We start from the raw sequence: 25,310 nt of genomic DNA, 5'->3' as shown, positions 1-25,310 counted from the left end.
TCTAAGGAGTAAGCATTTCAGCAAGGAGTTCATATGATTGAGATATATTTAAAGCTGGTTAATGTCTCGCAAAGGTACCTGATCAATATCAAACTTATTGGTATCTACCCGGTCGGACAGGTTCGATTATACTTCGATGAAGAGGATGTTCTCCTTTTACCTCTCTGTCAAGTGTCTGGTCTAGTTGCAGTATCATTGGCACGAACTTCTCTTGTTCATTCATTCAACTTACCTGGGCATTCCATCCTCCTTCGTCAAGTCTTTCTCCTGGCAAGAAGTAGTCAAGAATGTCAGTCGTCAAGGAAGTGGCACTTGGCATCATGGCCTGGACGAAGACGCCGCGCACCCAGACCTACAGAAAGCTCAATGCCGAAAGTGATGCTGAAGCTCTACGGTGTCCGGGTCCATACGACAAGCAAAGCTTCTCACATAGACTCCAAAGGACATCCCCCAAAGCTTTGGTCAAGCTTGTTCTCCCAGTTCTTCTCTTCTCTGGGCTACTTTTTGCCGTTGTTAGTACACCTTCACCTCACCAGATGACAGCCCTAACATACCTTATTCAGAGCCGTACAGATATCACACAATACAAACCCGATTCGAATAGAAATGCGCTATCTTCGTTCCCGCCGGTAGAGAAAGGTGGCCAGCGACATCTCAGAATAATCGTGCCGGCAGATGGTCCGTCGCCAGACCTGTGCAAAATGCTCATGTCGGGTATTGCATCCGGTTATCCCAGCTCGGTCATTGTTAACTGGGGCCGCGACTTTCAAAAATCTCCTGGAGGGTTCGGAAGCTCTCATCTCGGCAAGATCGATGGCACTCTCGAGTTCCTTGATTCAATCACTTCTGAAGAGGCTCCGGATGACGAACGCCTAGGACCAGACGACCTTGTCCTCCTCGTCGACGCCTACGATGTTTGGTTCCAGCTTCCGCCATCCGTCCTCATTCGACGATACATGGCGCAGAATTATGCTGCAGACGAACGCATTCGCAAGGACTGGGAAGAATCTCGTTCTTGGTTCCCATCAGACTCGAAAAAGAGCCTCGTACCGCGGCAATCCATCATCATTTCGACCCAGAAGAAATGCTGGCCCGATGCAAGTCTTGGCTCAGACCCCCACTGTGACGACCTTCCTCAGTCCACTGCACGGGAAGACATGTACGGCCCCCATACGGATGAAGATCCCAAGCAAATGCATGACCTTCGCCCACGGTACGTCAACAGCGGAAGTCTTATGGGTCCTGTCGGGGATATGAAGCGCATGTTCCGTCGTGCACAAGAGAAGGTCGATGAAAAGCAAGCTGCTGGTGCGGGGATCTTCAGCGACCAAGGTATTTTTGCCGAGATATTTGGCGAGCAAGAGATTTGGCGGACTTCCAAGCGACAGAATCACGATGAATGGGTGAAACTCCAAGCTGATCATCCTAAAAAAGCCGCTCAGGAAGCTGAGCAAAACGACTTCAGTGTGGGTCTAGACTACATCCAAGATCTTTTCACTCCTACTGTGTTCGAAGAAGATGATGGCCTCTACATCGTGTCATCGGATGGTTCTGGACTTCGACAGGCTGCTGCCGATAGAGGCATTGATCCACCAAGGGTGGCTGGCATCCCAGAAGACATGCTTGGTTTACGCAGCCCTATCCAAGAGTCTGACATCGACAAGACTATGGGATGGCAGGATCTTCCTCTTTACACAGATTTCTGGAGCACTTCGGTGCCAGTTTTGGTACACCACAATGCCCATCGCAATGGGTTGAAAGGCCAGAGACTGCGCGATTGGTGGAAGAACAACTGGTTTTTTCCTTATCTTCGAATTTTGTTAGAGCTGCACTCAAAACACCGAGAGTCTTTGGGGCCGCTGTTCAGAGCTCCGGGTCGCAATGGGGTGGAGGACTTGGTCTATAAACCACCAGCTGCAGATGCCAGGAAAAGGAAACCCCGCATCTTCAAGAAGCAGGATCTCAAGGATCAAGGGTTAGAAGAAGCAGACTGGAACAGTTTGTGTAAGTCTGAGGGCCATGACGAGTGGTGGAACGAGGTTTTGCAGGACAACGAAGGGCCTCTTTAGTACACGGGGCCAGCGTGTTACCGTTATACGATGACGTCTTCGTTCCAAGTAGTTAAAATCCTCCATAGTTTTTTAAATGAATATGAATGGCTACAAGCCGCATTACATGGCTCAGGGCTATCTCTTTTCCAGCGTTGAATCGACCTAAAAGGCAAAATATACTTGGGGTTTCAAGGATGCTCAACCATTTGGGTTGCTGTTTTGTTGGCCCCTACATGTACTTATCCATCATAATTGTGCTACATATACAAAACAAGGAGCAACATTCTTTTCTGACAACTCGTTTAGAGATATTGAACCGATGCACAGTGGACACTTGCGGGAGGATAGCCGAGGGGGCGGGGGTCAGTTTGAGCTAGAGCCCGGGGAAGCAGATATCGATGCCCATCATCGACAGCGAGTAGTACAGTATCGAAGTATCCGATGAACAACAGACGCATTCTCGATTCACCTTCACCCTGGGGGGATTATCTTGGCGTAGAATATAGTGCTCGTCACAAAGTGTCAATATCTTACCTCGTAGGCTGCCTTTCATACCACTTCTTTCGGTTCCCCAATAATTTTGTGCCTTGACCCCGAATGTTTCGATGACAATAACACAGTCAGAAGGTGAAATGAAACGCTGTGAGCTGTGAGATGACCATGACGTCGTGGTTGGAATGTATGTACGGCAAGCGGATGAGACTGGAGTAATGGAGAGTTTCGGCTCGTACCGAACATGATGATATCACACCTGTTTTATTTGCAACTTTCAACATAACATGGTACTTTAGTCTCTGTTACTATTGGCTTTAATGTCATGTTAACTCAAACCCCATGGTGTCAGAAGTCGTCCCACTCCCAGGCCCGATCAATACGAAGAGAAAACAAGTCTTGGCTGCATGTGTGTGGCTTTGGACCAGACCCAAATCACAGCCTGCTTCCCCAGCCCACGAGCAATTGCGGTCCGGTAAAGGCCGCGTCAGCTTTCTCGTCAACAAAGGACTACGTCGAGAAAGGTCAGATCTTAGCCCGTTACTCTAACCTTGACCCTAATGCTAGCAGCTAGCCTCGTCCAATTGAGTCCTTGCAAGGCCAACTGCATCCACTGGCAAAGACAACGTCTCGTTGAGCCCCTTATTCATAGTACCTTACTCGGGACAATTTCGTTCACCTCAAAAATGAAATCTACGTCCAAATACTTTCTTGAGTAATTCAGGATCCACTTTGTTGGAGGATACCTAATCAACGTCGTCACGAGGCCTCAAAAGCACCACCAACCGGGGGGTTGAAGTGCGGAGAGCCATATCATCCCAGGGCATTCTGAATCCTCATTGACATTTAAGCCTGTTAAATCCACTAAAACGTAGTTCCTGTATGGTTGTGGACCTGAAGACGGATTCGGCGATCGGCAGGGAGAGAACACGAGCTCGGGGTGCTATTTTGAGACGGCCAGGCAGCAGCATTTAGAGCGCTACATTTCCCCGAAGGATTTGACTACCAGAAAGGGCAACGGGCTCGTAAAAACGAAGGAGACAACTGGTCGGCACATGTCTATTCTGCATGGCAACAGTGTCTCTGCCACCATGCAATTGGTTCTTACTGATAATGCCGAGCAACATGACTGGTAGTCCCTTAACATCAACTTACAGCGATGCATTCCGCGATATGCAACTGACGTGTAGCAGACTACAGATGGCAGGTTCCGTGTTTCATCAGAGGAACTATCCCACAACTGCCGTGATTTTTGGTTAACGGGGTTGCCATCCGTTGGTTGGGCGCCGTGTTATTCAAGAGGTTGTCATATATGAATGCGCTCTTCCCAAGTCCTCGATAACCTCCCCATCAACTATCTCCTCTCATCTGAGCATAGTACAACATTCGTTTTGGCTGTAATCCAGGCATGAGCAAGAGTGAATTTGGTAAGGAACACTTATATCATCAATTCAAGGCATCCATGACTAAGACTAATTATTCCCCTCAGAAACGATGTCGAACGCTCCCGAAGACTTCAGCATCCGATCTCCAGTTCCTCAATACCAAGCAATGCATACTCCCGCATCAACTGCCATCGGCAGCCACGACATCGCCGGACCCAATGTCAAATACTGCCACGTCGTTCACTGCAACCATGGAGAATCTCTCGGCGAAGGCTCCCGGGCCAACGTCGTGCCCGTTGCCCTTGTGGAGAGATGGCCTGCTTTGATCGAGTGCCCTGCTTGCAAGGGGGTCACTCCCACCACGACGGACCATAGAATTGGCAAAGGAGCGCAGTAAGTCGCCAGAACTCATATGACAACTCGAAACTCTTGACTGATATGTTTCTATAGCTGGATGGCCGTTATGCTCTTCTGCACCACCGGTGTTGGTGTGTTCGCTCCGTACGCCATGAGGCCATTCAAGGACGTCGTTCACAGCTGCCAGCGCTGCGGACGCAAGGTAGCGACTCGGCGATTCGGCGGTGGCACCAAAGCGCATCTTATGTGAAATAGGGATTCATGATCGGATTCGGGGGTCATGCCATCGTGTCATCGTGTACCCTTAGACGACTCTTTTTTTTTTCTTTTTGGCCCCCGGTGTAAATGAGATACGACTGGTTCGTCATGCACCATCTTTTAAGTAAATCTAAGCTTCATTCCATTCCGTTCCAACTTTGAACCCTTGTGATTGCCAAGACTTAAGCGTCCCAATGAAGCACCGCATGAGCATCTGGCACATGCGGCCTTCTTATCGCGTGATGCAGGGGAGTCAACAACTGCCGCACAGGAAACGGCAAATGACGTTCTGATTTTGGGTCAGGATGTGTTCACACGTTGCATCCCGGTATCAATGAACCGGCGGGGCAGATTCCGTCCGAACATCGCTGATAATGTAGGGTGACCTCAAAACGATTAAAGAGTAGCTGATCCTGGTCAAGACTTTTTCAACTTCCTGAAACGGACAATCAGGCACGGCCATTGCAACCGGGCATGGCATCGTCCCGATTTTCTGTGTGACTGGTTGCAGGAAATGTGAAGATAAGTTTGTAGCCTTTGGGCATAAAAGGTCTGGGTGAGTGCAACATCTGGGTATTCTTTTCGTTTCGGTAGAGGACATCACGGCTTCCACACGGCTTTCATCCTCGGTCTGATAGATCTAGTCCCATTGTCAAGACACCGCCGAAATGCATCGCGCCATCTTCATCTTCCCTCTTCTCTTGCTGGCCAATCCAGTATCAGCGGTGACATGGTACTTCCTCCGGTACTACCCCGCGTCCGGTCAGAAGTTCACCTCTTTCTCGGGCGAGATGGTAATCCCATCACTTCCGCGCGCCGGTGTTTACTACCTCTGGCCGGGCTTGCAACCAACCGATAACTCTGGTGTGTACCAAAACGTTCTCGATGGTCGGAGCGGAACATGGTGGCTCGGGTCCGGTTGGTGCTGCTCTAACCCGAGTCTCCCTTGGGGCGGAGGGTTCAACACGTATGGCGGGGAGACGATTTCGTTCCAGAATACCCTCAAATCGGACAATTCGGCATGGACTAGCACTGTGACAAGACAAACTGGAGGCCAGGTTGTTACCAACGACTTCGCTCTGGGTGAGTCGCTCTTAAATGATAGATGAGGCCGCATAGTACTGACTGCCTACTTCAGCCGACAAGTCTTTCAACCAAGTGCTCTTTGCTATTGAGTTGTAGGTTTCGCACGATGCCAATTTGAGGAGTCTTACTAAGGCTTCATAGGTACGACGTCTCATGGGACTTTGGTCCACTAGCGTTCAACAACGTTGTAATCGTATGTCCATTATCCAATCGTCAATTGGGGACCGCAACTGACAGCCCTCAGACATCCACCGGTAGCTCAGACTCAAGCTGGTGCAACAGCTTGCCGCAGAATTTCAACTCGGCAACCAACTATACCATCACCGGTACGAGTGCTGGTCTAAGTGGCGATACAGTCACTTGCAATATTCAGTCGGTTGTGCTTCACGCACCAGCATAAGAGACGGGAGTAGGCATTGCGATAATGATTGTATGATTATGTTATTCTAAGAGGGATAATCCTCTGCGCTCAACATAAGGGGATATCAAGAAAAGCCAGCTCAACGCTCCATATCAGCCCGCAGGCTCATCAACTTCTTCCTCTCTCATATCTACCATAGTCGTGAACAGACGTAATAGCCAACGAGTGCGTGCGAATCAAAAGACTGATCTGACGAAAGATCCGCCACAGCCCTCATCATTGCCTGCCCAACAGAAGCAGTAAAGGCCCAGTGAGACAAGCAGCGATGAAGCAGCTTAGGGAGCGGGGACCTGTGAAGGGTTCCACCAAGGGTAGAACCGCTCGCCCTCGGCCAGGGACTTGAGGGTACACGCGGAACCCTCGCAGCCGGCGCCGATCTGAGTGGTGCCCCACCAGTTGACCTCAGCACCGAGCCATTGCACAGTGAAGAGCATGAGGATGCCCGAGAGTGCAATACCGGCGGAGAACGAGGCCGACAGGACAAAGTTATACTTGGACCAGAAAGCCAAGTAGCGGCTTCGGACGTAGATCCAGGACAACCAGGCAATGGGGACGGCGGGCCAGGCGTATGAGAAGCTGTATGGAGCCCAGTTGATGCCTCCATAAAAGAGAGCAACGGGATGGAACTGACGGAGGTAGCGGTTCTTGGGGTAAAACTTGATCAAGTAGTAGAACAGAACCGGCAGGATGATACCCAGGGGGAATCCGAGCAGGAGGTAGTTGTATTGTCCTTGGTGACCGAAGACCTTGATAGGTCCAATGGTACCCCAAAGCACCGCAGCGGTGAAGAAGGTGTTGGGTCCGGGGCAGAAGAAACGCATGGGAGCGTCGGGAGTGCAGACGTTGGGGATGTTAATCTGGAAGTTCATGACACCCGTGCAGACGAATGTGGAGATGAGAGTGGCAACCATCTGGCAGGCAAAGGTCTGACGGGGAGGGATCTTGAGATAGTGAGCCACCTTCAAATCGTTTGCGAAGTGGACGGCGTGAGCGCACGTCACATAACTATTCCGACATTATTAGAACCAGGCGCGGTCACAAGAGGAGAGAATCTTGTACTTACCCAAAGGACTTGAAGAAGTTCATGGCCAAAGCATTGCCCTGAACCCACATACCACCGATGAACTCAGCCAGAACATTGAGTGTAACCTCGATACCTGTCATGGCCTTGATAATTCCAATGGGGATGACAAAGATGACGGCCAAGAAGATACCATAGGGGACAACGCCCGGCGTAGTGTAAGTAGGCCATGCCGCGACACCTGCAAAACCGAGGCCCGCAGCGACGATGAGCGTGCCAAGATACCACCACTCAGAAACTGAAGCGAGTTAGTATTGGTCAGATCTCTTCACAATTGGAGGCACTTACCTTCAGGGTAGGAAGCCATGAGACGGTTGTGGACGTCCTTGTACTCGCCAGTCTCCTCACCCTCGGCAACCGTCTTCTTTTGGCGGCGAATGCTGGCCCACATGTTCTTGAAGCCCATCACGATCTCGTAGCGGTGGAAAATCGCAACGTGGGTGACGGCAGCAGCGTAGAGGGCAAAGAATGCGCCATAGACCAAGGTGTTGGCGGCTGCGAGGTAGGCGGCCGAATAGTTCATATACTTCTCATGGTCATACATGCCACGGTCGTCGAGAGCGCGGGAGACATTGTAGAGATTGCCGAAGTGGTCGAAGACACGGTTTGAATTGATTGGGAGGTAGGCAGTGTTCCACGCGTTCGTATAGTAGAGACCCATGATGACGAATCCAAGTAACCACATGCCGAGAGTGCGGTTGAAGGTGGAAAAGGCAGGAACCATCTATTCAAGATTAGGAATGCCCAGAGTAAGACGTCATGAGGATATAGGATGGGACTTACCAAGGGATCAACACTATCGAAAAGCCTGTGTAGGGAAGGGATCAGGTCAGCGCGAATTCCGTCTGGAAGTGGTGTTCCATGAGCCGAGGGGCTACTCACATGACGTTCCAGTCAAAGGTAGGCCAGGGGTTGAACATTCCCAAGCCGTTGCGGAAACCTGTCAAAATCTCCAAGTTGTGGTTGTCGGGCGAGATCCAAGTCATCCAGCTGAAGAAAGTGAGGACTTCAAAGATGTAGTTCGGGAACCAGAAGTAAATAAACATTGCGGCGAAGGACCACAGGAAGAACTTGTATCGAGTCATCGAGTATAGTCTCTTGAACGGTCCCGGCACCGCAACATTGTTTTCGTTGTGGAGTGCCGAATTGAGGGCGATGGTGACGAGAGACGCCGGCCACACGCAGTACGATGGGTACACAATGAACCGGCGGGTGAGTCCTACACCACTGTTAGCATTAGGTCTTCCTCCGAGGTACATCGCTGTATCGCTTACCAGCGAGACCGTAGCCAATGAAGTTGGTAGAGAGCGCAATCAGGATCTGATAGCCAAAGCTCTTGGCGTACGGCTGGTTGAAGTACTGCGGCAAGACCTGAGTCCAGACAATGTACTGGGTGTACGGCAGACTCTTTGCAGTATTGGCCATAATGGCAATAAGCATATGCTCCTTCTTGTTGAAGCGGCCTGGGTTGAGGGGGATCTTATAACCGAAGACGGAGAAAATGGTGTTCGGCATGAACTTCTCCCATGCCTTACCGAGGGGGAAGGCGAGAAGCTGGGCGACGTTGGATTCGATACTGATGAGAGGTTGACGGATACTGAATAGCTGTTCCAATCGTTAGCTTCGTGCTATGGAGTAACGCAGCGATGCTCGTGATCGATGACTTACTTGGTTGATGAAGGCTAAGAAGACCGAGAAAAAGACGCCAATAGTCCACGCTCGGATCGTTCCGCACGGAAGGGAAGGGTCGTCCTTGTTGTCGACGACAGCTCGCACCTCAGCGTAGGGGCTATTGTTGGTGATCAGAGCAGCCTCAAGCTTCATCTCCCAAATCAGTTGCTCGTGCTTCTCGGGTCTCTCAAAAACATCCTGGTTGTCTGCTGTCGCGTCAGTCTCGCTGTTGCCACAAGTCATATCGTATCTAGGTTTCACCCACCAAGGAATTCATGGATCTTCATGAGAACGCTGTGAGGAAAGTTCGGGTCTCGGTTGTGAATCCTCAGGACCGTCTCCATCATCTGAGTCCTGTGTCAATGGCATATCCATGCTACCTAGGCAGTCTTTCATCATACCTTGCGCACTCCTTCTAAGGACAGAGTGGCAGCGACGGCTTTGGCCTCGATGAGATCATCCTCGGTAACATTAAGATGGCTTGAGGAGTTGTCAGCTCTAGCTATATGTATGATCAAGAGCATTTATCAGAAACTCACGATTCAAAAGCTTCTTCCTCAGAGTTAAGACGGTGGAGCTCCTCGGTATGCGCGCCCTGCACGAGCTGGTCAACTCTATACATGATATCGTTCTGCCATTAGCACTTACAGCAGCAAGTTTCTCGTCAGTCAGGACGCCCTGGTCCCTCCCAATATCAATGGGGGAGACCGGCGAGTCGTTCTTCTCGTCGTTCGCCATCGCGCTTTGGGCGGCTGTGAAGTTGGGCGTGGATAGAGAGCAAGAGACCACGACGTAAAAGCCAGATCTGGTGGCGCGGGACACGGGGATAAATAAACCTTTTGGAAAAGACTGAAGACAGCCAGGTCGCTTATCAGCGGTACCACATGGTCGGCGCCCAGATGCCAACCGGGTACCTCACACATGATGGGCTTCCACATTCGGATGATGCGAACAGGTCGGCAGGTGGCAAGGTATCCAAGATGATTTCCGGAGGCAGTCCCAGTCTAGGCCGGCTAGGCAACATCTTGGCTGTCTAGTCGAAAGGATCGACCTTCTCGGTCAGGCATTCAACCGATGAGATGGGTGGACAGCAGATATGCAAGAGAACGAGGATTGGTTCGTACAACCAGGCGATTCGTCTCCAGTTGCGAAGACGGCGACCACAAAGTCTCGGCGAGACAAGGAGGCAGGGGAAGCATTTGAGTTGTCAGACAATGACCCAACTATAGGTCCTTCTTGACGGGACAGGGGAACAGGGAAGGGTGATCGCAGAAGAAGCAGGGTCTTGGACGAGATCCTTGCGCAGTACAGTCGGATACGTGGGGGAGGGTCAAGACTGGTAGGTTAACGACGCTGGTGGTACGGGGTGCGCGTCTGTTGCTTCCCACGTTCTGTGCAGATGGGGAAAGATGCGGATCCATCTATACTCTGCTCCTCGTACTTCGTACTCTGTATCCAGAGGGGAGGTATGTTTAGTGTAACTGAGGCGAAATTTGTGGCATGAATACAGATCCCTCTCAGTGAGATTGGCAGTACGCAGTAGCAGCAAAAGGTCTAGTGTCATGATCTGCCTCCGGCATCAAAATGAGGTCTCAAGTGACTAGGGTGACAAACCACGGTGATGATGAGTAAAAACCGTCTATGCCGTCATTCTGAGGAAGAATGAGTCTATTCTCACCAGCCCAAGTCACCTGGCAGAGGCAGAGCGACTAGGAGGAGATTGACTTGGAGACACAGTCGATCGCGCTATCTCTCCGTGCCGCATTTCAGGTGCTCCTTACGTTAATATCTGAAGAAATGGAGGCCTCGAGAAGTCTGATGGTTCGCAGTGGAGCGTGTATCCGTGGAAGTTCAAAATTGGAACCACGAGAAGCGGGAGGGAACTCAATATTCAAACGGAACAGGGGTCCAGCCACAAGGCGTAGAGAAGTGGTTTGACTGAGGGACTGCATACTTGAATTGAGTTAAATGCAGTTTCGCCCAGCTTAACAAAAGACCAGCGGGTACTTTTGTCATTCTTGGACAAGCATATAAGCGTAAGGAAACGGAAGAGGGCACGACATTCGGAGAGATCATACAGAGGTGGGAAAGGAGGGAAAGGAGCCCCCAAAGTGAGGTGGGCTCTGAGGATTGTCACGTGTGGCTGTGTGGGGGAAATTAAGGTTAGATTAGCGTTGGCACGGACCATATACGTACCGATTCGGCTGTTCACTGTGGCACATGTGGTGTGGCTAGTGCGATCTACGTACTGATCGGTCAATGCCAGCTGCCCACCGGACCACGCTTTTCCCAGCTACATCTTCATCTCTTCACTCAACTTCCCTAGCTCTGTCCAAATTCATTGTACGCTCAAATTACCGAGAAGTCGGCGTTCCTTCTCGATGTCAGGCCTGTCCTCATACGACACTAATCCTACGATCAACCTCTTCGCAGCGAACCCCAAATAGGCGCCATGTCGGGAACTTTTGTCAGTCAGTCGCGGGCTTACTTTGTCTTGGAAGGCCTTCCTACTACGTAAATCCTCGCATCGCAAAGTTGCGAAGGGCGGGGGACAAACATCACACGGCAGGCCAATGCCGTCTTCAAGGCAAGCTGCCAAAGGATTTTCGTTCTCGGTGATTTTTCTTCTAGCGGCCGTTGGTGAACCCCTGCTTCACACACAGTCTCTGGGTAGTCTCTAGTCCTTGTCAGCAGTGCCCAGATCTCGCTCGGGACCAGTCGAATCATCTTGTTGCGCGCAAGTTATCCAGCCGTACCTTCAACGTCCCATTCAGGCAGGAGCTTAACACCCGCTTTATATAAGAACGGCACCACCACTCTCTTGGCTTTTCTTGGTTTCTCTTGGAATTCGCTTGGAACAAAGCCACCGTCTGCGATTAATACTCTTTCACCCTCGTTATCAGCCATTCTCTTCGTCCTTGGCTTCTTGGCACATTCTGCTATCATTCTCCTCCTCGTCAGAAACTCTCTTCGCGCGATACCCCTCACGAGTCACGAGCCGTGCTTCCTCTTCCCACCCACCTCAAACTCAAACACCACCAGAGACAGAACTCAGCGCCCACCAGGACGGGAACGGGCAGCAAATTGCGCCTCACAATGGCATCGATCAACATCTCGAATGGCTGACGTCTCCCGTCTTGTCCTGCTGCAAGTGGCGTTCGTTAGCCTCTTCGTGGAAGAAGGAAGGTCATTCTGGAAGATTGCGAGGAGGGAGGAGAGTTTGACTGAATCCCGGTGGACGGCTGTCGCCCGCGGTTGTTGTGTTATTCGTCAATCACCCCGGGCTTATCGCAATCTCTCGCCAAGCATTGAAGACCCCACGATGCTCCAAACTGAGCGGGTTTCTCTTTATTGGAGTCGTCGTATCCCGGCTCGCGGTCGCTGTAGTACGACCCAACCCCCGATGGCAACGAATCTGTGGTACGGTTGCTGCAGCTAGCCTCAGCGCTCCCCTCCAGCTGTTCCACGAGCTTCCTACCTCAGATAGCTCCATGCAGTCCAATCCTGGCGTCGACTTTGTCGGACAGCGACCGCGAATTTCGAGGTCGTTGCCCCACATCCCGCATTTTTATGTGTCGGTTGAAGACGAATGCTCTTGGAGTCTGGACCGGAGACCTTGAAGATTACGAAAGCATGCTTGTTTACCCGTGGCGGACGGAGTCAAATCCCACGACTAGGACGTTAGTTTGGCATCCGCCCACCGTCATCACGATTTCCGTGTGGATCGACTCTTCGGGGGCAGAAACATCATAATAGTGCTTTCGAGAGGCAGAAAGGATGGGCTTGCAACAGCCGGCATGTATTTGCGCCTTGATATCGTTCTTGATATTGCCACATGGATCTTCAATCACAACGTTACGCGAGACGAAACGGCAATGACGGTATTGGCTGTCTGGTACTGGTAAAGAACTGACGAATGCGGCTGCGCCTACACAGAGAGTCGTTGCTTGAGTCCTATCGTCTATTCCTACCATCAGATCGTCTTGCGAACTGGCCAATCCAAACGACCACCCTACGCGAGAGACGGAGCAGACTTCCTGTTCTAGCAGTTGCGGGATTCTAGCCCAGAGGTCGTATCACGCAGATGTTCAGCTGCGCCGCAGGTGCAGCGGTGTTCGTTCAATTGTCTCAATCAACCCTTTTTTTCTTCTTTGGACCTACCGTACAGCTTCACGGAGACAATTCAGTCTAGTGGTGTCATACTTGAGATCTACTGACATGTATAGGTGGTCCACAAGATAACGCCGTCGCTCGAAACGCTCTACGGAGTACACATACTTGCTATTTGAATACCAAGAAACTGATCCTTCCACCAGCCAGCAAAGTTTCCATGGCTGATGAAATTTCTGTCGGTTGAAACCGCTACTAGGACATATTCATTGTCCTGCGTATTTCCTTGCTCATGTATCACTGCAACGAGCTTGCGGTATACGAGAGCTTGGTGAACTACACGTGCCGCTAGGCTCAGGTCAGGCCTAACATCAGAGTCGCAGTGCGAGTTCTACCGCCGTCCACCCAGAGTGCTGTTACTGTCTCCTTTGGACGTCTACTAGCAAAGGAAGGTGAATCTGAGAAAACAGAACCGGCTGGTTGGTACCATTGTGGTATTGCAGAGACGGACGCACATGATATTCATGTCCCTCCGAATCCCCTATTCTCTTTCCTTCCTCAACCCTGAAATCCTGTGCCACTCTTAGATCGGCTTAGTCTACCGATGATAAGACTTCTTGCGGTCCCAAACAAGTAGGTGAAATGGTGGCAAGTGAGGCAACTTGACCGTTTCTAGAATAACTTGATCAAGGCCGGGGGTCTTCGACCCGAGGTTGTCAAAACCGAAGCAACCCGATGGTGTTTGACGCAATCCAGTCGACAACAGAATCCTCCTGTACTTAGTTCCTGCGCCGAGCCTGTGGCAAGTTCGCCTTTGCCGCCGACTTCTACGCAGATATGCATGCTGCAGCCCGCAGCCCGCTCCCCTTCATGGCCAGGATATGGTTGGATCGATTACTCCGGCGCATGTGCGAATGTCACTGTCATTGTATGCAATCAATATGTTTGCTCTCGGGGATCCGCGAGGTTGGGACATCGCTGGCGTCCGTCGTCAAGGATTCGAGATCACCCTTATGTTCCTTATCGTAGACGGGCTTGGCTCGACATCACACAGGACTGGATGTGATACCAGATGCGCCGAGCTGAGTATGATATCTCATTCTTTCACCTCCCATCTACTCTTAGTTTGGTCATTCTACGCCCGTGGTTGGACAGTAATCCCATCATCGCCAGGGTCGCGTCGTCTATCGTCTCACGTTGTCCCAGATTTCTTTGATCTTTGATAATTCTTTCCAAGTTAAGATACCTACCAACCATGTTGATGGTCGGTCACTCTATCCCGTTCTCACTAACTCGGAATACGGTCTTATATTACATCATCCCGATCAGTATCTCGATGAACAAATTATTGATTCGGCCAAGCACTCTCACTCATTCTTCCGTGTTTGGTTCGGTCTCCCGGTGCCCCTGTCTTAACTCCTGTCAAGAACCATGAGATTGACTATTGGCAGCTCTGCGATTCCGTCTCACCTCACCAATAAAATCACTTGAGTGTATGCGTATGAAGGCATGTTGAACAAGCCACCCAACGAATCTCGATGACAGACCAACTCTTATCCACTTGGGCGGACTACCGTTATGTACTGGATGCGGTTTGGCTTCATTCGATCGCATCTTGATGTTGAGGATTTGCTGCCTCCAGCAAACCCTATACGAAAATCTGTGTTGAGGGTCCTTAGTGAGAACGAACTCTCGTATGGTAACTATCGTGCTTGCTTCCGGAACTGAGACAAGAAGACGCAGGTCCCCTTAAGCCACGTCGTCTCTTTCTAACCGTTTCAATCGTCTGGTTCTTACTAAGGAATGAAAGAGGCGTAGCAATCGTTGCAGTGCCCTTTAAGAGCCCTTAAAGTTATCTAGCCAAAGCCTCGAGAACTCGACTGCTCGGCAAATACTCACGTCGAAGTCCCTTTCAAGAACATGAGCCAGTGGTACCATGTCTCCTTGACATGCCTTGCTATAATCACGCACCGAGAATCTCGTCAACAAACACAAGCCAAGATTATCTTAAACTACGGGACAGCTTCCCGCAGAGCCCATTCTGAGACGGACTCCTATACTGGCCGTCTTTGACGAAGTGGCAAGAGAGCAACAACATCGGAGCACCTCAGTCATTCGGCTTGAGACGGCGGAGTGTGCCTGTGTAGTTGATGTATCCAACCTTGAGATACGACACATGGAGGTATCAAGATAGCGACCTTCATCTAGTTCGGCGGGCCGATGACGGGTCTTGGCAGAAACAACCAATACTTGCGAAGCAGAGGGGTGATCACAGCCGTCCCGCCACCGAAGATGTATCGATGAGTGACGGAGCCATAGAGGGCGGGGAGGCTCTCACTTTCGCCAGGTTATCATGGTACAGATGACGATTTGAGAATTATCTCCATCACAGTGACATCGGCTTCCAAGAGCAATCGAGATGGACGGCCTCGGGTCTGACGGGGTCTGGCACGGGACGGCAAATCCCGGGCTCGGCCTGCGCAGTCTCCTCACGCATGGCCCGTTGGGAAGTGCCGGAATGCCTCCCTGAACGGAGGCTGAGGGCCACATCATCGGAAGGCGTTTCTGCCGGTTCCGCTGTATTGGGCGTGCTTTCCGTACCTGGCTACATCTGGTTTCGTTGCATCCTGAAGCCAAGACCTCGTCGTCACTGTCTCATATCTTGAAGTCCTTTCCCATGTTATTCCCAAGAGCCCCTTCGGTTCCACTTCTTAACAATCTAGTTTGGGCATTCTTCGATGGGAAAGCCATTACAAGTGTAGAACCCGCACATTAGACACGGGAAAGGATAAGGGTGCTTAAACGTACATCATCCGCAAAGCTGCGGAAAGGGGTCAGGAGTCTGGGCAAGCTTGCTTGGTGCCTTGGTGTAAAGTTACACCTTCACAAGGGAAATGAGCGCGAATATGGGGTATTGAGCTGTAGTACCTTTCAAGAGCCATTATAGTTATCCAACCAAAGTCTTCGAGACCTGCGGATGTCTTCAACTGATGTACGGACCGGGGTTGTCACTTGAGGTCAGGCTTGAGACCAGGCCCAAGGAGAGTTTGTCCATCCTTACGGCGCCCGCTGAGTTGAGGTGATGAGCCTATGGGAAAGTGGCGCATTTTTTCGCGCGCTGTCACGTCTAGAGACAAGAGATCTGGATCGGCTGGGTAGGAGGCAGGTTAGGGTCCTGCCGAGGAGGCCGTTTCGCATTACATTGAAGCACAGGGTGTTCGCGCTCGCAAAGGATGTTGGGATATGCTGAAGCGCCTATGGTACTGGAAGAAAGAATATGAGTATATGGGCTATGTTCAGTGTCTGTCTCGTGAGGTGGCTAACAACTTGCTCACCACCGATTACCGCGACTATAGAAGCTCATCCTGAAACTGGTATACTTCACAGGTAACTTCGTTGAGTGAAGTGCCTCATGTAGAGTTGAAGGGCCACCAAAATGCTTTTCGAACGCTGCGAAAACTGACTGCGATTAAGCTTGAAAACAAAAGCACCCGCTGCACGCGCCGTGTGTTCCCACATGCTGTGCTCCCACCGGTAGCATCTCACAGCTGCGGGCGGGATGAAGCTTGTAAATGTCATTCAAGTCGGACTGTCTCAAACCATTCTTCATTCACGTTTCAGCGGTCACTACGGTGTTGAGATTTCTTGTCCACAATAACCTATCTTTCGTGAGCGCTGGGCGCAGATTGCCCCTGAAGATTGTCGTCAAGTAGCCCATGTCGAGAAATGAGGCTGCGCACGTCAGATCTCGTGACTGTCGCGACGGGTGTGGCTGAGCTCCTTGTGTCGCAGAGACGTTTATGAATACTCACACCCGCGAGACAGTGACCAGAATTTTCCCGGTGTCACCAGGAACATGACCTTTGACATTTGGATGGTTTGTATTTAGGATCCCCTTTCCATTATACTACGTGACCACCTACATGCTTGGATCACGACCATGGAGATGGCGGAAGGGGCACACACCACACACATCTGTCGCTCGGTCCAGTTCGTCCCGCAGATCGTCATCATGGTCAGGGTCCCGGCCAACTGAGCTAAAATGTCATTTTTTGTCCCACAGAATTCTTCAGTAGAAATGACCTTTTGATTCGTCTTTGGATGGTGAGACATACGCATGCATTGGGTGTTGCCTTGTGAACCGGCCAGCTCGGGGCAAGGGGAATGGATATTAATAGCATTGTAAGAAAAGGAATGCCTAAGGAGGCGCCTCGTCAATCCGCCAACTTAATCTTGATCGATTCGCTTCCGAGACCCAGAGGGAATGTTCGTCTGGAATGTCTCATACTCGATATCATGATCACACCAGGAGAACCGCATCTGAGAAGTCCTGATCTTCTGGCAGTGCCGGTGATTACATTACCTGTGACCTTGGCGACGAAGTCCAACTAGCTAGCTCATAATGTGACCATCACTCCGAGCCAGGATTGATGTCGAGATAACGTCAAAGATTATTACTGGGTACTGCGATGAAGCAGGTCATCGGCCATGGCCAATAACTATCAATGCTGATGCTGCTGATTACTCTGAAACACCTCGAACTCGTCTGCAAGACGGCGACGAAGAAGATGTAGGAGGCCGTTCAGCACGAGTCACAGAAGAGATAGACCGAACCCCTCGAAGAAGGTACAGCTGACTGCCAATGCAACTTTCGGTGGCCGACTCTGACAGCTCAAGGTGATGTGTCTAGCCCAGTGCCCTGCATGCACCAGCAACGTCACGATGTACAACTGGCATATGCAAAGGAAGTGTTCCGCTAGTCGTTAAAGACGCCATAAATTCGCGTCTTGAAGCTCGGTAGTGGTTGCCAGCCACCGCTATGCCGAATATTTGAGAAACCAACACATTTTATTTAACCTGATGGGGAAGCGCGATGCTGGCAGCTCTAGCGGCGATTTCCGTAGAACCAAGTAAGCGCTGGCGGTCTGCAGTAACACTTCAACGGCGTTGCGCCCGGCTCGGGTTGGTACAGCGCTTATCGACACCATTTGAAGGCACTTGCCGAGCAGCTCGCGTTCTGTCAGCGTAGCTTTGCTCAAATGTTTCTGAGGAGGCTGGGGCCGGAAATCAGGAGCTCCAGAAATGTAGGTGTTGATGATGCCCCCCGAGGTCGCCGATTGCCATGACCTAATCCGTGGCTGTTCTCAGCATGTGCTGGGCCGTGCTTCATGATGTTTTGACCTCATGGTAAAAAAAGATGAGAGCGGTCGGTAAGTCGGGTCATGGAGATGAGATGAAGCAGCTGCGGCTAGCTGGACGTCATTGTGCCCGGGACAGATAGCAAAGAAATACATGTGTCATTGCTTTCGGGTGACCAAAGTTAAGTGCACTGACATTGCAAAAAATATACTGGAAGAGGTCGAGGACGAGAAGTTACCTTGATGGGAGTGAGCTGAGGAAGGATGCCGTCATGGCGATTGGTCGTCTTTGGTGCAGGCGCTTACTGAGGTCATCGCCGCGGTTACTTTTTCCCAAAGGTCGTATCAGACGCGAACAAGTAGTCGATCCAGAAGGGGGATACCGATGGGGAGGACTCCCGCGTCGCGACCTCACCTTGTACGGACGGCCTCCGAGCACTTGATCGGATGAGATGAAATGCGGCAGCGTTGGACAATCTTGAGAAGAAGAAGAAAAGAGGCGTGTTCGAGGAACGGTCGCATTACAGGTTAAGGTTAGTTGGATGATGTGCAATGACGGCAGGCCTCCCAGCGCGAGAAACAATCAGAAACGGCCGGAGCGTTTCAATTGATGTGCCCTCCAGTTCGTTGTGAGTCTGACGGTGCTCGACCATCGTCTGAGGTTTTGTTAAGTAAGCACCCGTGAAGGAAGGGGGGGAGGAAGACGTGCATGAACTCAATGTCATGTCAGCAGAGGTGTGGACGGTGTGTGAGTGACATGAGAGTGTGGCAGTGGTCAGTGAGTGAGAATGTGGATGTAAGCGGCACTTGCGGCTTGAGAGTGAGAAGTGAGCGCTGAAGCATTGGGCAGTGAGACTTGAGAGTGAGGAGGGGGAACGGGAAATGACACTGGAGACGGGAGATGAGTGGATCGGACCTCCGATGGGTCCGAGTGAGGCAGTGAGCGGGCGGCCGATAGTAAACCCGGGCCTGGTTCGACGCCGGGTCGTTGATCTCAGCTGAAGGTGGTAACAATCACAGCTGGACAGGCGCGATGTGGCAGGGCGAGCAGGCAGGAACCCGACAGCTTTTTTGACGATGGAGAGACTTGTGGATAACTGAGTCGCGAGAGGTGGAGGAGGATTGGAGGTACATTGGCGGAGGTATCCTTGCGGACCCGGGCCAGATTGACGTGGGTGGGGCCCCGGTGGGCGGTACTTGCGATCTTGTACCTAAGCGAGAATTTCATCTGCAGCTGTGGGCGGGTTTGGTGGTCTCGACTCATCTGGCCACAGTCTTTTAATTGTTGCTCTGCAGACCGACTGTTGGATTGACTGCTTGCTCAGCTGGATAACTTTGACATTATCTCTCGGTAGGTATCATCAGGAGCTCAGTCTCTCAAAGCAAGCTCAGTCTCTCAAAGCAAGCTCACTCGAGTAAGGTCAGGTAATCCTTGACCTTGGGCCTGGCCACTTCTGCAGTCTGCATGCTGATATTTGACAATGTCCGAGTGGATCAGGGACATTGTCTCCCCGTTGCCATGGCGGCCTCTGAATGGCTCAAGATCCAGGATTAACCTCCCACCCTCCCATGCAAATTCACAGTGAGGTTCTGGGTTTTGGTGCGTGTGTGCCTCCTGGCTGTGCCATGTTTCGCTCGAGGTTCTACAGCCAGACTGGCAGACACCCAGAGAGCCTGTTCTTTCCTTCGGTTTCCCCAGCTGGATGACTGCAGTGATGATCCAGGGCCACCACACCCACTCGACACAGCCTGCATTCGTCCAATCTGCCGCCTGCATAAACTGAGATCATGATTGCAACTCTTGTTTATCACACGCTGGGTTACAACTTGCTGGGAGTTGTGACTACTGGGGACTCGAGGGTAGGTATTCTCTCATAGAGATGTTTAGTGTTGTGTACATGCACCACGGACATTGCGCTCTGCGTCTTTTTCATCACTAGCAGAGTACGTACCCATTGTGGAAATACCTACCTGTAATCGAGATATGGTCCAACGGATAGGTACCTACCTGCCTTAGGTACCTACCTCAGGTACCTTACATGCTCACGGAATACCTGGGAACATCCGTACTTCCGTCCTCAGTAAGGAGAGACAGTGGGTGGTGGACTCAGACCTGACTGCAAGAAGTCAAGAAAAGAAGGGGGAAAAAAAGATACGTTCCCCTCAGGTACCGCCGACGTCTCCGCCCCCAATCAGAAAGGGGAAGAAAAACTTCTCCACGTCCACCTCTCCCTCACCTCTCACTCTCTCCTACTCCGTTACTCCTCCCATCCATGATCCCGTACCTCTCCTTGATTCTCCCCCATTGGCATCTGCATCGGATCCTGTTTTCCCTCCCCCCCTTTTGCCCCGTTTTGCGCCTTTGCCCTGGTTTTTTCTTCGACAACACCGCCGGAAGGTTGTTCGTCCTGTCTCGTCCGCTGCCTTCCCTGTCCCTGCTCACTTCACTCTGGTCGTCTGCAGTTACCTGTATCCGTATGCATAGCTCAACTCATCGTTGATTTGCCGCTCATTTGCTTGCTCTCTTCAATCTGCCGTCATTTCGGCTCTACCCAATTGCCCATTGCATCTTCACCCCTCCTCATCTCCCGTCATCTTTTTTCACTATCATCTGCCATTTGGAAAGCCTTGGACTCGCCTCGTCATCTACCATCCCATCCATCATCCCACGCTCGCTACTTCACCTTGCCTTAGTATTCCTTGGATCCCTTTCGTTTCACTCACCCCCTCCAGCCCTATCCCGTCCGTGCCTATCAATTGACACCTCTGCATTATTGTCCGGGTCTTCATACACTATTACATACCGTCGCTCGCTACCTCACCTTGCCAACAACGCATCCATACCTTAGACCTCGCTATACCTCATCAGTATCCGTAACTACCTTACCACCGCTCTTCTTACCGCTAGATTATCGCCGTTCACGGACTTTACATCGCTGTTTTCTGTATCCGTATCCGTACATTCGTTCATTCGCCCGCACCGCACCAACGCCGCACCAACACCATCAACACGCACATTCTTCCAAGTTCCATCAAGTATCATACCATTCAACAGACTTATTCAACACCGACACCGAACCCGAGGTCAACGCTTTCAGCAGTATCATCCCATCTTGACCTGGTTGACGCATACTCCCGTCACTGCTTCCTTCGACACAACACGTCCTGTGACCTTGACAACCGGCCACCCCGCCGTCAATATCCCAGCCAATTTCGAGACACTTCACCTGGGCTTTCGCACACACTGAGCATCAAGGGGTCCCTCCCCACAGACAGTCTGCCTTCGTCTCGTCTCATCATCCCTCGTCAGAAAGACAAGACGACCAAGCACCAGCCAAGCCCTCTGCCAGGGATTGCCCGCTACGCATAATTGCGCCTTGCGAACCACCCGCGCAACCCGCAACCACTCTCCCACCTCAAGGTTCAAACGCCCAGATCCCAGCAATCATTACAGCATAGCCTGGTCCATTTCCCTTGCTCCACGCACCCGCACCCAGGTCCCGACTCCCAAGCAACCTGCCCAAGGGGCCCTCCACATCCACCCTATTCTGGACTGTTGCCCCGTCCTCCCAAGGCCTGGCCACGACAATCTCGACCAAGAGTGACGGCCAAACAAGCTTTTTGTCTTGTTTTCTCTTCCTCCCTTTCGTTTCCTTCCTATTCCTACTCGACACTCGGCGATGCAATGATGATATACGGGCATCAAGACGTTGATCTCGCGGGTCCCAGTCCAGGTTCGCCGCCAGGTATGACGTCCTCCAAGTCCTCAAAGTCCTCTTCCTTCAAGTCCTTCCATTCCGACGACAATAGCGTCCTGGACGACGTTAGCCACTTTGAAGAAATCGGTCTTGACGACGATGCTTCTCATTACGACACACAACGCGTTCGAAGCGAGTCACATTCGAAGCCTTCTCAACCTTACTCGAGATCCTACTCCAACGACTTTCGTCCTCCGTCATGGAAACCGCCCCATTCTCGCTCCCCGCCGATGACACGAGACCTCGCGAAGCCTAGAAGCGCAGGTCCCACGGCCGACCTCGCTCCCCACTCTCGCGGTTCTTCTCGACCCCCTTTCTTGAGCTTGAAGACCGATAGCCACATTCTCAACCGCCGCAGCCCAAGCGCTGGCCGCCTTTCCGATCCCCGTCGAAGCCCAGTGAATCCGGTAAATCCTCGAGGCTTTGCCAGCCACTCGACGACTTCTCTTCAATTCCCCCGCAAGAACCGCAGCCCGAGCCCGAACTTCTCCCTCTTGCCGAGAGACCCGAATGTGCCCCTGAAACCCCGTCGGGGCAGCTGGCAGTCGAACCAAGACAGAAAATCAACGTTTGATTTGGAAAAGGAGTGCGACGAGGATGACACAGACGACATTCCCGACGGTCTCATTCTCGACAATGTTCCCATCTCTCCTAGACCCAAGCTTGAGCGCACACCGAGCAGGCCGACTTCCTCTGGAGCATCGCCCAACAGGCCGCCAAAGGAACGTGTTCGCAGTGTCGGTAATGGAACATCTCCAATCCCAGTTGAAACGGGATGCTTGCGTTCACCGTCGTGGAAGTCCGACACCGCTCTGTCATCAATTGGCGAACGTGGGCCTGAACCGCTTAAGACTCGGGCAAGAAGCTGGAATCTCGCATTGGCAGAACTCAATGCCGATGCTAAGGATTTGACCGAGAAGCTCGAGGAGCACTCGGATTCCGTGCGTGAAAAGGCTGCCGAAAATGCCAATCCTACAGGACGTCACACGTGGAATGGCAAATCCCTTGAGCAACACGCCCAGAAGCCCCGCGTCAAGTCCGCTCTTCCCGAACTCCCTTCACTTCGGAGCCAGACCAACATCATGATCGACCCACTTCCAGTTTCTAAAGAAAAGGAGGCTGTGCTGAGTCGCACGAGACCATCATGGCTTCCTCCCAAGGATCCCGCAGAAGAGAAGCGGCATCTACGCGAGTATAAGAAGATGATGGCACGCAGCGCCGAGGCGGATCGCCGCCGTGAGGCTTCACGTCTGGCGCGGAAATCTTCACGAGATGTGAAGGCCGACAGCTTGATGCACATTTGGGAGGACGACATCATCCCGAGATGGACCGACGCGATACGCGAACGTCGCACCCGTGAGCTTTGGTGGAAGGGAATTGCTCCGCGCAGCAGAGGCCAGGTCTGGTCCCGGGCCATTGGTAACGAACTTGGCCTGTCGGAAAAGTCCTACAAGGCCGCCCTCGGCCGGTCCCAAGAGCTTGAGGAGCGCGTCAAGGCTGGCAAGGGCGATTCGGAGGATATTCAAAGAGCGGCTTGGCTATCAGCTATCCGCAAAGACGTGGCCGAACACACTTGGCAGGATCTTCGAATTTTCCAAGTCGGCGGGCCACTTCATGAGAGCCTCGTTGACGTCTTGTTTGCTTATGCGCTGTACCGAAGCGATATCGGCTACGTCAAGGGTTGCAACGTAAGTCTACCTCAAGTCCCACAAACATCGATTTGGCGATATTGTTCAACTAACTTATTTCACAGACGGTCGCTGCCCTTCTGTTACTGAACCTTCCCTCACCGTCCGCGACCTTCATCGCCCTTGCCAACGTCCTGAACCGCCCGTTGCCTCTGAGCTTTTACTCCGAAGACCCCGGTGCGAAGGCTTCAGCCTACAACCTTGTGATGCAAACTTTGAGCGTCAAGGCTCCCCGTCTTCACGAGCACCTGACCAAGGATATCTCCGAGGGCGATGCGGATTTCTACCTCGGCAACTTCTTCATGGGACTCGGAACAACACACCTGGCTATGGATGAGGCCGCTCGCCTGTGGGACGTGTACGTCTTTGAGGGCGATGCAGTCTTGGTGCGAGCAGCTGTGGCTACGCTCATGCGTCACGAGATGGCTCTCCTTGGCGCCAAGTCGGCTGGGGAAGCCAAGAAGCTGGTTGAGAGCGGCGCCAACAAGGATGGCCGTAAGGCTGTCGTTGGAGACGATGGCGCCGAAGACCAGTGGATGCGATCAGTTCGGGAAGCGGGCAAAGCCTAATGTGCTCCGAACCGTCTCGTATCAAACCATTGTTTTACGCTTGATGAATATTTCGGCCTCGGAAAACTACGACATGATCCTAACTGTTTATATCTAATCTCCTGGGCCGGTGTCGTACCGGCCCTTCCATCGGAGGGAATCGCACATACACCGAAAAACAACAATACTCAACTAAGCTCACATGAGGCAGTCGGCTGCAAGCTGTCTACTAATGGGCGTGTATAAAGAGGAACAGGCGTCTGCGGCGCGATGGACATTATCTGTGGGAGCTGGCTTTTGTAGCAACCTTTTTGTGTCTTTTTCTTTTCTTTCTCATCTCTCTCATGTACGGGATATATACTATTCTCGTCTGTCGCCTGGATGTTTCGCAGTGCGCGAGTATCCTCATGGACAAAAGACAGACATTCTTATTGTGGCATGTAGATATACAGACGCTGGGCGCCGAGGCAACTTGACCATGCGGAACATGGCAGGCCCGGCTTTCCCTGTGGAGTAAAACAATGTTTGTGTATCTTCTAGGACAAGAGATGTCTTTGGATAGAGGATAACACCTGTATTGTTTCTACATCGTCGTTAATTAGGGAGCACATTTGTTCGCCCCGTTGACGGCTTGGGGGTTGGTGTTTAGCATCAAACATTTTCTGGCGTCGCTAGCGATCCGCATCTTGTTTTCTTCTTCTTGAACCGGGCGGGGTCCATGACGTTGTTTCAGAGGTGTCGATCACCTCTTTGATATCCCATTCATATCATAGTCGTATTATAGAAGAATCCATATGTGCTAGCATGTACAACTCATATTTGAGTCCCTCGAGAAGTGTCGTGACTGAGCCTGAGAACGTCGTTAACCTCGCAATCACATGGCTCATCCTGTGGAGGACTTCTAGAATGCCTCAAAAGGCATCTACGAGACAGGATTTGGATCTCTACAAGACTACCCACCTGCCCTCTTGCGCTCGATGGGAGATAAGACAGATGACCCCACCTAAACAAATCCATTTGAGCTCCAAGGCCTGGTACAGCACTAAGCGAGTTCTCTTGTGATGCGTCGTGATGCACTGGCGTGCTCTATAGACCTGATAATCGAGATGCTCCCAAACGTGAGGGCTGGGGGAGGGGGGTGCAGCATCACGAGGAACCATAATTCACTTGCACTTGTCAACGGCACAACGCGTGTCTTCAAATCCATGAATTAACCTTCCTGTGCAGATGCCCAACCTCACCTGACCGCCCAAATGAGAAAACAAC

General features: G+C 51.7%; 6 protein-coding genes across 6 annotated transcripts; 4 read left to right on the top strand and 2 right to left on the bottom strand.

The window, feature by feature from the left end:
* The first annotated feature begins 118 nt into the window (after positions 1–118).
* On the top strand, positions 119–2,514 carry BDP55DRAFT_760405 (uncharacterized protein). Its single transcript, XM_060580843.1, has 3 exons — positions 119–512; positions 564–1,244; positions 1,347–2,514. Exons 1-3 carry the CDS (start codon positions 288–290, stop codon positions 2,067–2,069), a joined length of 1,629 nt encoding a protein of 542 aa, XP_060422758.1. The 5' UTR covers positions 119–287; the 3' UTR covers positions 2,070–2,514.
* A 1,316-nt stretch (positions 2,515–3,830) lies between these two features.
* On the top strand, positions 3,831–4,695 carry BDP55DRAFT_415143 (LITAF-like zinc ribbon domain-containing protein). The gene is made up of 3 exons (XM_060567404.1): positions 3,831–3,970; positions 4,033–4,321; positions 4,379–4,695. Exons 1-3 carry the CDS (start codon positions 3,952–3,954, stop codon positions 4,533–4,535), a joined length of 465 nt encoding a protein of 154 aa, XP_060422757.1. The 5' UTR covers positions 3,831–3,951; the 3' UTR covers positions 4,536–4,695.
* Positions 4,696–5,211: 516 nt separating this feature from the next.
* Positions 5,212–6,029, top strand: BDP55DRAFT_734504 (uncharacterized protein; the record flags this gene model as incomplete). The annotated part of the gene is made up of 4 exons (XM_060580213.1): positions 5,212–5,626; positions 5,682–5,721; positions 5,771–5,822; positions 5,874–6,029. 4 exons carry the CDS (start codon positions 5,212–5,214, stop codon positions 6,027–6,029), a joined length of 663 nt encoding a protein of 220 aa, XP_060422756.1.
* A 296-nt stretch (positions 6,030–6,325) lies between these two features.
* Positions 6,326–9,540, bottom strand: BDP55DRAFT_698670 (OPT oligopeptide transporter; the record flags this gene model as incomplete). Its single annotated transcript, XM_060577800.1, has 11 exons — positions 6,326–7,055; positions 7,114–7,369; positions 7,420–7,855; positions 7,915–7,939; positions 8,014–8,350; positions 8,406–8,736; positions 8,800–9,008; positions 9,068–9,149; positions 9,204–9,282; positions 9,342–9,379; positions 9,451–9,540. The coding sequence occupies 11 exons, from the start codon at positions 9,538–9,540 to the stop codon at positions 6,326–6,328; spliced, it is 2,613 nt and encodes an 870-aa protein (XP_060422755.1).
* Positions 9,541–12,281: 2,741 nt separating this feature from the next.
* Positions 12,282–13,022, bottom strand: BDP55DRAFT_638287 (uncharacterized protein; the record flags this gene model as incomplete). The annotated part of the gene is made up of 3 exons (XM_060573094.1): positions 12,282–12,417; positions 12,448–12,861; positions 12,964–13,022. The coding sequence occupies 3 exons, from the start codon at positions 13,020–13,022 to the stop codon at positions 12,282–12,284; spliced, it is 609 nt and encodes a 202-aa protein (XP_060422754.1).
* An 8,776-nt stretch (positions 13,023–21,798) lies between these two features.
* On the top strand, positions 21,799–24,065 carry BDP55DRAFT_566100 (TBC domain-containing protein; the record flags this gene model as incomplete). Its single annotated transcript, XM_060570481.1, has 2 exons — positions 21,799–23,496; positions 23,562–24,065. The coding sequence occupies 2 exons, from the start codon at positions 21,799–21,801 to the stop codon at positions 24,063–24,065; spliced, it is 2,202 nt and encodes a 733-aa protein (XP_060422753.1).
* Positions 24,066–25,310: the final 1,245 nt, after the last annotated feature.

The sequence above is a fragment of the Colletotrichum godetiae genome (genome assembly GCF_030913485.1).
Source record: "Colletotrichum godetiae strain CBS 193.32 chromosome Unknown BDP55scaffold_81, whole genome shotgun sequence".
In the NCBI taxonomy this organism is placed as follows: Eukaryota; Fungi; Ascomycota; class Sordariomycetes; order Glomerellales; family Glomerellaceae; genus Colletotrichum; species Colletotrichum godetiae.
The sequence above is the reverse complement of the archived record's forward strand: the minus strand, read 5'-3'. Positions and strand labels throughout refer to the sequence as shown.